The sequence below is a fragment of the Propithecus coquereli genome, unplaced genomic scaffold (assembly GCF_000956105.1).
Source record: "Propithecus coquereli isolate 6110/MARCELLA unplaced genomic scaffold, Pcoq_1.0 Scaffold84, whole genome shotgun sequence".
NCBI lineage: Eukaryota > Metazoa > Chordata > Mammalia > Primates > Indriidae > Propithecus > Propithecus coquereli.
In genome coordinates this window covers 2,061,288-2,072,953 of record NW_012154618.1, presented here as the reverse complement: position 1 = coordinate 2,072,953, position 11,666 = coordinate 2,061,288, and the positions used below count along the sequence as shown (strand labels likewise).

The window sequence follows — 11,666 nt, the reverse complement described above, 5'->3', positions numbered from 1 at the left end:
CAGGAGTCAAGGTCCATTGACAAGGGGGCCACCAGAGCAAGTGCCACAGAGAGCTCATGATAAGGACTGACGATGACCACTGGCCGTGGTAACTAGGGACCAAAGCGGGGATGCCAGTGTGGGTGGCAGCAGAGGTGGCAGAACACAGGCCTGAGCTGGGGCCTCCTGACCTGTTTTCTACAGTAGTGAACCAAACATGCCGACTGTCTTTGAATGAGCTGTGTCCAGCTCCCAGGGGAGGGTCCGTGTGAGTGCCAGCATGACTGTCCCCAGACAGGCTTGACAGACACACAGCAGCATGAAGGCTATGGTTAGAGTAGGCCATCTTGAATATAGGTCCTGTACTTCCTGGCAAGTCTAAAATCTTGGCAGTGAAGATATGTTGAAATCTACATTTTCTTCACGTAAAGATCGATAGTGCAGGGAAAGCCAAAGATTTGAATGATGCTTTTCTCCCACTGCGTTCTACCTTCTTACTAAAATGGTCCACACTTATGGTGGCTCTGAAGCTCTTGTCCTCAAACCTCCTCAAATCCCCAGCTTTGTATAAATGAGACTGTCATTGCTGTGTCACAAAATCAGACATCCGCTACAGGAGCACAGGGTAACAGCTCTGCTAAACATTTCTTTTTTTTTATTTTTTTTGAGACAGAGTCTTGCTCTGTTGCCCGGGCCAGAGTGCCATGGCGTCAGCCTAGCTCACAGCAACCTCATACTCCTGCGCTCAGGCAATCCTTCTGCCTCAGCTTCCCCAGTAACTGGGACTACAGGCATGCGCCACCATGCCCAGCTAATCTTTTTTTTTTATATATTTTTAGTTGTCCAGCCAATTTCTTTCTATTTTTAGTAGAAACGGGGTTTCACTCTTGCTCAGGCTGGTCTTGAACTCCTGACCTTGAGCAATCTTCCCGCTTCGGCCTCCCAGAGCGCTAGGATTACAGGCATGAGCCACCGCGCCCAGCCTTAAACATTTCTTTTCTCTGGTCAATTTGGTCAACATGGTCTGCATTATTGGACAAACAGTCCTGGAATATACTATCATTTGTTGCATTTCATTGTCTAACTTATGTGACAAAAATACATTGGTTTCGTTCTGATTTTGTTTTGGTTATTGGCAGTTGGGCCGGTGCTTTTAAAAATGGGACAGATCTTTAGTGGGAGCAAGGGAACAAGAAATGAAACACAGTTGTGCACGCATTTGTGAATAAAGAACACCACTTTATTCACCGGGCTGTGAGTACAACAGTGATGCGGGGTGTCGTGGCGAAGGAGCACAGTGAGTGCCGCCGGCGACAGGAGCGTGGAGCAGGTCGGCGACGGTAAGCACGGCAGCGTGGAACCGGCAGGCCACCTCGTCCTCTGCACACAAGACGTGGCACTCAGGGCGTGGACACACACCCACTCAATTTCACAGGGAACATAACACAGCTTTCAAAAGTTCTTCCAAATATTTGCTTTCATATCTCTGAAAGGGGGGGAGGGCAGGAAGAGCTGTAGGCCTTCCGACACTTGGGGAAAAAACATAAACCCAACTTAAAATGAAAGAGCTACAAGAGCTTCGCTGCAGAGTCGTCAGCCACTCACAGAAACCGCAAGTTATTGGACAAGTCTGTACATAAAACCCAAAAAGAACATCGATTGTGTGGACAACGGTTTCCTCTTCCATATGGTAAAGGAATACACGCATATACAGTCAGTAAGCGCCTCGCGTCTTTCCGAATGTCAGTGTATACGGGACTGTCTGCGTCCGCCTTTGATCAATGGGTTCGGGAAGTGACTCATGGGAACTTCACTCTTGGGAGAGACGCACTTTTGGGAAGAATTTTATTTAATGATAACAACCGCCACTCAATTACACTAAGCTTCAGAAAATGTTGGATTTGTTTAATTTTGCTGTGTACACATACATTGTTTAGAAAGTTTCTTTCAGCTTAAACTGACCCCCTCCCCCTTTCTTTTTGAGTTTGCCATAAATTAAACTTGCCCAAATAAAAACATAGCAATCCATATGCAAAGCCTATCTGTCACCATCTCCTACTGCTTCCTGGGCAGCAAATGGAAAAATAAAGATAGCTATTTTTTTTTTTTAAACAAAATGCCAAAGTGAAGGTTTCTCTATCACAATGTAGTTGGGTAATTCTCTTATTGGACATCATCACTGTAAGTTGGTATCACTGCAAATCTCAAGCCCTAAATTGTCTCTTTTTCTGGATAGAGAGTTCTTCTACCCAGAAAAAGAGCATGAAAGACGAAGTTTTAGGGCATACCGACAAACACTTGGTTCATCAAAAGAAAGCAATTTTAAAAATCAAATCAAATCAGGGCCAGCATAGGAAATACAGATTAATTAGCTACCAGAAATACAGAAGTGATGATTTATAAAAACCGAGCTTGCTTCAGAGGACACAGAAAGGTTGATGAGACAGTTCATTTTCCTTCCACCGTCTTACGTGACAGTCGGAAAAAGGCTCTGTGAGCACACACCCTGGAGTGGTCACCTGTCCCTACAACATGCCAGAGGACACTAACACCAAGTTTGCTTTAAATGGTTTTTAGAAGGACTTATCTAGTCAAAAGTCGTTAATTTGAATGTTTCAAACTTGCAAAAGCATTTATATTTTATATAATCACCTGAGAAGCAATTCTTAGAAAAAGATGTTTGCTTCAAAGTGTAAAGAAATTCAGTGAAAGTTTTAGAAATATTACCAGCTAGACTTCTCCAAGTTAGAGTTGATAGATATGCCAGTTTGGGATGGAGAGATGAGAGCTGAAAAAAAGAACTGCTCCAGCCTCTGCCTCAGAAGAGGACACTCAGCTTGGAGAGGACAGAATTGAGGGGGGTGGGGGTGGAGTCGAGAGGACATGACAGACAGAAAACTACCCTCATTTTTTTTTTTTAACCCATTAACTCTAGTTTTTCTCTTCGAAGTTTCAAAGAACAGGCTGCTTACGTTTCGTTATTGAAGAAGTCATATTAAGAACATTTCAAACTAACCCCAAACCAAAATGTAGATGCATAGCTAGCTGTACAAGTTTCCAAATGCTCTTCATATCTCCTAATAAATCACGCAGGAAGACTACATGATAGCCTGGATTTTTGCGGAAGAATTTTAAAGGAAGCACTGACTTTCATATAGTCATGCAATCAGTATGCGCTTAGAGTCACACGTAAGTCAAATGCTCAAAAATGTAGCCCTTTATATATGCACCAGGGAAGCCTGCCATGTATATAATTCCTTTCCTAGGGTGAACAAGCTCCATTAATTTGAGTGTGTGAACAATTTTCACGTGTTGTACAGGGCAGGGTTCAAGCAGAGAACATCCATCTCCTGAACTGTGGCTTGGACAGTCTGAGAACGAGCATGCTGAGCCCAGTTTAAGAAAACCGGTAGAACATCATAATCCATACATCAGGTTTGGCAATTAGGAGAACCAGATGCCCCGTGACCCATCCTTCCAGCTGGAACCATCTGCTGGGGAAGAGAGGAGGGGCCTGCTCTGCATTGCGGTGTTTACCGACCCCTTCCAGGGCAGAGCACTATTCTGCTTGCAGACAGGAGGCCACTGATGTTTCCTGGCAGTGCATTTCTGCATGGTGTAGTTTAAGTTAACTAACATAACACTTGACGTGGAAAGAAATTTTTTTCTATGTCAAGTGGATGTAGAACTGAGTTCAAAAGATACAAGAAAAGCCGGGTTTCATTCGTGGGGCAGATTTAGGGTTCGCTTCTTTATCACTACCATCTTAGGCAGGCCCCTTAACTCTGGGTCTCTGTAACATAAGGGGGGGGGTGCCTCTTTTTTCAGTCTAACGGCCCCATTCTATGACAGAGCCATGTCCTCTTTATGTACACCAAGAAATAGCAATTTAAAAAAAAACACCTGATTGTGCCCATGTTTTCCAAGTACCCCGATTTTTCTTACATTGGCATGTGTCCTGCATAACTCATTAACCGGTGTAAAACTTGCGGGGGGGGGGGGCTTTATTATCTCCATAATGAAAAAAATCTCTCCACCAGCTGAGTGCTGGGCCCCACTTGGCCCCCACTGCTGTTGACTGGGGCAGGGAAACACTGGGGGTGCACTGTCCTCCCCACCCCACACTCTGCCAGAGCCAAGCAAGGACGAGGACACCCAGGCATCGTGCTGAGGCTGCCAGTGCAGGAGAGGACAGTGAAAACACAGAATGAAACAAAGGCCACTCACACACGAAGGGGCACAACTGCAAGCTGCAGTCTGGCTTCCGACCAGGCAGGAGCTGGGCTCATCTGCTCAGGCCACCTTGTCAGAGCCACTTGCTAAATGTGTTAGTAGGCCCGCCCATACACACACACACACACACACACACACACACACACGCGTGCACGTATTGTGAGAGCAGTCCTCACACATTCAGTGCATAGCAGTGAGAGGGCAAATTTAGATTCCTTCAGTAAGAGCACAGGAGGATACTACAAAACTAGAGCGTTCACTCCAGCATCCAAGTGACAGAAGTGTGTCACAAGCCAGAAACTATGCTACTTGCTTTTTACCACTGGTGTCAGAGAGACAGCCAGCAATCCTGACACTTGGTGCCAGTAGGAAGGAGGTCTGAGCTTTTGTTCTCAGTGGCAAATGGAGAAGAATTCAAATGCTTTCTTCTTTGGCTTTAAAACAGAGCTTAAAATCTGAAGCAGAGACTCAAAGCATGAGAGTAGGATTTAACTTCCTATGTGTGGAGGTGGAGAAACTCTTCCTTACCTAACTCACATCAGGAATCACGATGGGGTTCTACACGCACGTTGGTAAAACCCTAGGCTCAAACTGGAATCTAGTGTTGGAGAACGTGAGGACTCTGCTGAGCTGCTCTGACCTCCACACCCAGCCTGATCCTAGCTCTAAGGTCTTCAGTCTGGCCCTGCTGTGAGCCACATCCGCACGTGGCTTCTAAGTGCCAACACCCTGCCATGAAGGCCGCCATGCTGGGGTACGGTTTAGCCTCACTCTTGATCTTTGAGTCATGTGCTCTTGGGCAAATGTCCCGCAGAAACTGCGGCACAGTGGGACAAACATTCGAGCAGAAATTAAGAAGTACATGCAGATTCACAAAGCTACCCTGGGTGAGTTACACACACACACACATACACGCAATGGAGTCAACAGCACTAGACAAGAAGGAACCCTGAAAAGGCCAAATTAAATCCATTTGAGGGAATCTACTTTGGAGTTGCAGAGATTTAAAGAAAGAAAATGTATTTTTCCTTAGCCTATTACTGATACAACCTTAAAAGCAAAATCAGTGAGGGCCTGATCTGATTCAGAGGATGCCAGATAGAGGGCAGAGGACACTGAGTGGAAGAACTTGCACTGGTAGGACATGAACATTTTTTTTTTTGTCAAAAGTGATACGGCCTCTGGGCAAAATCACCAACAGCATGCAACTGGCCAATCAGGAGACAATTTCTGTCTTTCCTTTCTTTGCAAAGGTGGGGCCCAAGACAGCTCCTGTCCAGGTGGGGAGCAAGAATCAAGCTACCTGAAGCAGAAAGAGGTAAGGGAGGATTCCCTTTCATTCTTTTTCCTTCTCTTTCTCTTTAAACAATTTAAAAAAAATAATAGCTAAGCAATTCGCCAACCAGGTCCTAGCAAACAGCAGAGAACAAGGAGCTTGTTAAAAATTACTTTTGCTGATATTTCAGCTCACTCCAGCAGAGCTGCCCGGTTCCCTGATGGGTTTCCATTCCCGCAGAGCGTGGGCAGAGCTGCACGAGGCCAGCTAGGAAGGGTGAGTGCAAAGTTGCTGCTACCACATGGACATGTCCCTCAGACTCTTCCTTCTCAGCCACAGTGCTGTATAATAAATACGTTCATACTTTGGAATTATTACAACTGATTTTTACCATGCGGCATCCTAAGGGCACTTGCTGGCTTATCCGTACAGTCATTGCTATGGTTGGACAACAGTTAAACAAAAATGAAAGAGGAAAAAAAGTAGCTCCTGTTGTATACACAAAGTAATGCAAAAGGTCACATGTGGACACCACTGCAGAGTTTGGGAACATAGAAATTTCTACCCCATTGCTTCTTGGCAAGTGTTACTGTTGGTTGGCCCAATATTGGACTCGTGGGTGTTTCAACTAGACTTTCCCTTTTTGGTGTTGCTGAGGGACAGTAGTTTGCAAATTCTCCAATCGAGTTTGGCCTCAATATGACATCCTATTATGCATCGCCGCCACTGTCAGTCCTTTTGCTAATTGCCATTTACGTGTGGGACTCAGAAGAGTTTTGCTTTTTTCTTCATGTCATTGCGTCTCCAAAGAGGTAATCTGTCAAACTCCTGTATGGACATTCCAAAGATTTCCCGAAACACTTCAGGGGCTAAGTGGCGCTAGGAAGAGAGAAAAGAGCAGTGGTCAGTCTTGACGGTCACGTGGAGTGGATGGCCTTGAGAGTCGCTCTCCAGTTTATAAACAGTCACTGTGAAGGGCAAGGCAGAATGGTGGGGGAGGAGTCCGCCTCCCTTGCTTGTCACCAGGCACTGTCATGTAACTGTGCTCCTTATCTGGTCGGGCCAGGTGAGGAGCCCTTCCCATCAGATAAAAGAGCTGGCAGAATATTAATGGTTATTATGACAACACCACTGACTAGTGATGGGGCACAGGACAGTGATCTATGATGTCGGAGGTGATTTCACTTCAGGTCCTTGGGATGTCGAGAAGATGCAGGGGAAATGGACCATAGCAACAGGAAGCTAAAGAGAAAGACTCCCAGAGTGGTCCTTTGGGAGCCTGGTGCTTCCTCCTGGCTCAGCAACAGGAGGTTGGTGGATGCCTCATCTACCGGGGAGACTTCCCATCTGCCATTGCTCCTAGAAAAGTTCCCCTGTGACACTGAAGGCTTTATTCTCCGTGCCAGCCTGACCTCATATGCAAAGCTACTGCCTTTTGTCAAGAAAAATTAATGATTCTGAGACTGGCAGGCAGAGTTTTTCTTCATTAAAATCATTCAGATGGAAAACTACAAGGATTAGTCTTCCATGTCTAAGGAGGTCTTGGGTACGTGTACCCAGATAACCCTTCAACAAGGAATGCGGAAACAGCCACGAAAGAAATTTGTCCTGTATAAACCTCTTTCATGAGAGTTCCCTCCCCCAAGCCCAGTGAACTCAGCCCAGGCTCGGGGGAAGAAAATGATCTGGGGCTATCTGGAGAGGGATGGAGATGCCCACTCTGCATCACCAGCCATGATTATGGCAACATCAAGTTTCCAAAGAAAATGACTAAAATCATACTGTGTCTCCTGGGTGGTTGTTCCGCATATTACCAGGCATTTTAATGCTGATCTAAGTGTAAATCTGAATTTCCCTCCAAAGTTATCTCTCAGTTCTATCTATGATTTGAGAATGGTCTTTTTTATTTTCATGCTTTCATTGAAGAAATAAAACATTTCTTAAGGGAAAGCTGTGGGGAATGCATAGGGATCTTCAGCTGGGACCCGATTATTTTGTTTTGTTTTTTTACCTCCAACCTGGTTCTGTCCACGTCTCTTAGGATTTTGTTACGCCCTCTGTTGGTCACCATGAGCATTTCATATGGAAATATCTGAGAAGGAAAGAAAACACCTCTTCTATTAACAAGCAGAATCTGGCTGGGCGCGGTGGCTCATGTCTGTAATCCTAGCACTCTGGAAGGCCAAGGCAGGAGAGATCCCATGTCTACTAAAAATAGAAAAAATTAGCCGGGCGTGGTGGTGCACCTGTAGTCCCAGCTATTCAGGAGGCTGAGACAGCAAGATCACTTTAGCCCAGAAGTTTGAGGTTGCAGTCAGCTATGATGACACCACTGTACCCTAACCTGGGTGACAAAGTGAGACTGTGTCTAAAAAAAAAAAAAAAACCAAGCAGAATCCATGTAAAATCTAGCAATCCCAAGACACAGTTCCCAAGAAATTATCATGACTGCATCTGAGTGATGGGTCTTCTTCCTATAAGAGCAGCAGAAGCTCCCATTTCCAGGGAACAGAGACAGATTCCGAAACATTCCCAACTTTCCACTGGTGTCTCACGTAGGTAGCACTGTGCCTTTGGAGGGCTTTGCTGAATATAAGAATACTAACTTACTACGTGTTGGGGATGAAGGTAAAAATTAGAAGAGAGTTGAAATTACAAGTATACATGTTGTCTTTGGCAAGATGCTGTTATATGGCAGGATGCTTTTGTGCAGCATTCAACAATCTTTGGTCCATGACTGGCTCATGAATCCGTGGAACCAGGTAGGCCCAGAAGCAGTGGCCTGGCAATTGACATATTGAGATAAGCCCTGCTTATGGTCACCAGGGAGCACAAGCCTTTGGACACCTCTGGAGGTACAGGGTGTTCTATCTAGAGCTAGGGTGGCCAGCCATCCTGGTTTGTCTGGGACTGAGGAGGTTCCTGGGATGCAAGACTTTCAGTGATGAAGCAGGGAAAGTCCTGCAAAAGTCCATGGTGACCTCGGACATGTTGGTCACCCTATCTGAAGTGGTCTGCAGCTGCTCCACTCAGCACTGGATATGCCTTGAAATGCATATGGCAGGGGCCAAGGTAATACCTAGGTCATGCGGGAAGAAATGCTAGTACCTCACTGTGAACACAGAGCACACATCCTGCCGACCTAATGTGGCAAGAACCAGGGAACAGCAAGTGCTTTATGTCATGGCTTGCCTTAATCCACCAGCCTAGAGCAAATTTGGCTTCAACGTTTCCAGGATTGTGAAAAGACAGAAAATCAAATCTTTTTAGGGCTATCCCACCCCCATATGGGAGAAAAAAGGAGAGGAGCTACACTTGCCTTTGGTTCCAACATGTTGGGCATAGACACTCCTCGGTCCATTCTCATTGCAGGCATGTGGCCATCTGGGAGAGTCTGCAACAGAAATGCTCATTCAAGCAGGAGCACAAAACAGCATGGGGAAGGGAGGAGCACGGTGAGGGCTCCCAGACATCCCTGTTGAATCTCGAATCCTCACCACTGTTTTATAGACGTGTCATATTAATTACCATGTACTTTTCAAAACGAGATCCTTGCTGAGTAAGAGCAGGGATACTGCTTTTCTGTAATCAAGTTGGGGAAAGATGTTGGCTTAAGAGCTATGGACTAACACCTGAATTTAGGCTCCACATATGAAAGTATGTAATACATTTTAAATGGCCAAGTCTATTATTGTTATTTTCTTATCTTTAATCTTAGTTTTCTTTGTATTTTCCCCCTTTTCTCATTCTCCATCACAGTTTTACACGATGTAGGTTCCAGTGAGAAAAAGGAACGCACGAGAACAAAACGCTCTTTCCTATTGGCCAAGACGTGACTGTCTTTTCATCCGGGAATGGGGGAGAACAGGGAGGACTAGAGTACTAAGAGGTTGTAACTAAAAGAAAGAAAATAACTATATAAGCAGAGCCCTGATGCCGGCCCATTTCCACCCCAGAGAGGACTCTCCAAGGCCAGAGCGAGAGGGTCCCCCCACACCTGGCCTGGCTCATGCAGTGTCCCCAAAGCCTTAGGGACAGCTTGACCCAGGCACCAGGCATAGGCATGCCTGCTCTTCAGAGCTATGGAGTAATGACAGATCAACCACAGCAAGCATCTTCTCAGCAGACACTGCTGCCTGGAACATGCAGTCTGGATTGGAAAATGGCTGTTCTGCCCATGTGGCCAACTCAAGACAAAGTGTTCCATACCTGGTAGTCTGAAAAGCAAAGGAAAAGAAAATATCATAAGAGAAAGACCATGGAAAAACATGGAACCATTAACAGAGAGACTACATTCTATTGGAATTCCCAAATACTCCCCCAATGGCCCATGTCCTCCCGCTGATCCCAGGCTCTGTGCATGCCATTCCACTGGCCTCTCTGAAGCCAGGAAATGCCCGCTCCAGTTTTAGTTATCAGTTACAACATCCTTTTCTCCTGGAAGCTTTCCCAACAACCTGAGGGTGCTGCTTCCTTCTCTAGGTATCTGTCACAGCATTCATCACACAGACATAGAGCTTCTCTCTCTCTCTGCTACGTATTTTTTTTTTTTTTTTTTAGGAGACTGGGTCTCACTCTGTCACCCAGGGTGGAGTGTAGTGGCATGATCATAACTCACTGCAACCTTGAACTCTTGGACTCGAGCAATCCTCCTGCCTCAGTCTCCCAAGCAGCTAACATTACAGACGTGAGCCACTGTGCCTTGCTAATTTTTTATTTTTTATAGAGATGGGGTCTCACTGTGTTGCCCAAGCTGGTCTTGAACTTATGGCCTCCAGCAATGTTCCCACCTTGGCCTCACAAAGTGTTGGAATGACAGATGTGAGCCACCGTACCTGGCCTCTGCCATATGCATTTTGAGGGTGGCGCCATGTCTCACTTATTACTATACCTCCAGGTACGTAAGGGAGCACTCAGCACATACTAGGAACACTGAATGCTTACAAACTCGCTTCTTACGGTTGTATCGCATCAGAGATCTGCTGACATTATTTTAGTAATTCTCTATTAGCTCACATAAGGTAGATGCCCTCCTACTTTAAGGCTGTAATACAGCATGAACACAGCCAAACACCAAGATTACGTGTCCCTAATGCAGCCAGTCGGCCTGGCCGTGGGAACCTCACCTCGCACTCCCCCGCTGACGTCGCCATAGCTGTTATACTGAGCAAAGTCTGTAGAAACAGGCTGAAAGGAGGAAAAACACATTATTAGGAAATTTCCACAGTGATCATTTTGGAGTCAGGTGAAAAGGAAGAAAGGATTTCCAAAATCCTGAGAATTCTTCCCAAGCTAAATTCCTAGACCCTCATTATTTTTCTTTCCTACTGCTATGAAATCTCCTTGTCTTTTTTTTTTTTTTTGAGACAGAGTCTCACTGTGTTGCCCGGGCTAGAGTGCCGTGGCGCCCTAGCTCACAGCAACCTCAAACTCCTGGGCTCAAGCAATCCTTCTGCCTCAGCCTCCCGAGTAGCTGGGACTACAGGCATGCGCCACCGTGCCCGGCTAATTTTTTCTATATATTTTTTTTAGTTGTCCAATTAATTTCTTTCTAATTTTTAGTAGAGATGGGGTCTCGCTCTTGCTCAGGCTGGTTTTGAACTCCTGAGCTCAAACAATCCGCCCGCCTTGGCCTTCCAGAGTGTTAGGATTACAGGCGTGAGCCACCTCGCCCGGCCTCTCCTTGTCTTTTGTAAAACATATAATGCCACTGCCCAGCAGGCTCTAGTTAAGCAAGTATCTCTTGCTGATACATAAAAATACATTTCCCTACTTAGCTACACAATTACATTTGTTTTATGGGAAGGATGGTTGCAACAAACTTTCCTCTCTGTCTTTACAGAGAGAATGACTCAAGTAATTACTTTTTGCTTTAAAACTATTTGCCACAAAATTACTTAATCCAGTCTTCCTGTAAGTTTACACTGGCCATTCTTTCACCTAAAGTCAATTTCTCCTTCTCCCAATAGAAATATTCAATTTTGCCTGTAACTCAAAGTGATTTAACAGCAAATCAGAGATTACAATTTTTATCATATTCCAACATGGACATCAAGAGTCAGATGTATTCAGACAGTACATCAGTACAGGTTGAGTACCCCTTATCAGAAGTGTTTTGGATTTTGGATTTTTAATTTTTGGATTTTAGAACATTGGCATATACATAATAAAATATCTT

At 45.3% G+C, this 11,666-nt stretch overlaps 1 protein-coding gene across 3 annotated transcripts in view; it reads right to left on the bottom strand.

Annotated features, from left to right (window-relative positions):
- Positions 1–1,801: 1,801 nt before the first annotated feature.
- Positions 1,802–11,666, bottom strand: part of ABLIM1 (actin binding LIM protein 1) — a 221,275-nt gene continuing 211,410 nt past the window's right edge. For all 3 annotated transcript variants that reach the window (XM_012663914.1, XM_012663916.1, XM_012663915.1), the window contains 5 exons: positions 10,615–10,675; positions 9,698–9,705; positions 8,808–8,882; positions 7,500–7,580; positions 1,802–6,367 (listed from right to left, as the gene is read on the bottom strand). In XM_012663914.1, coding sequence (XP_012519368.1) covers positions 6,254–6,367; positions 7,500–7,580; positions 8,808–8,882; positions 9,698–9,705; positions 10,615–10,675 — 339 coding nt within the window. In that variant the 3' untranslated portion in view covers positions 1,802–6,253. The remainder of the gene's footprint in view (positions 6,368–7,499; positions 7,581–8,807; positions 8,883–9,697; positions 9,706–10,614; positions 10,676–11,666) is intronic.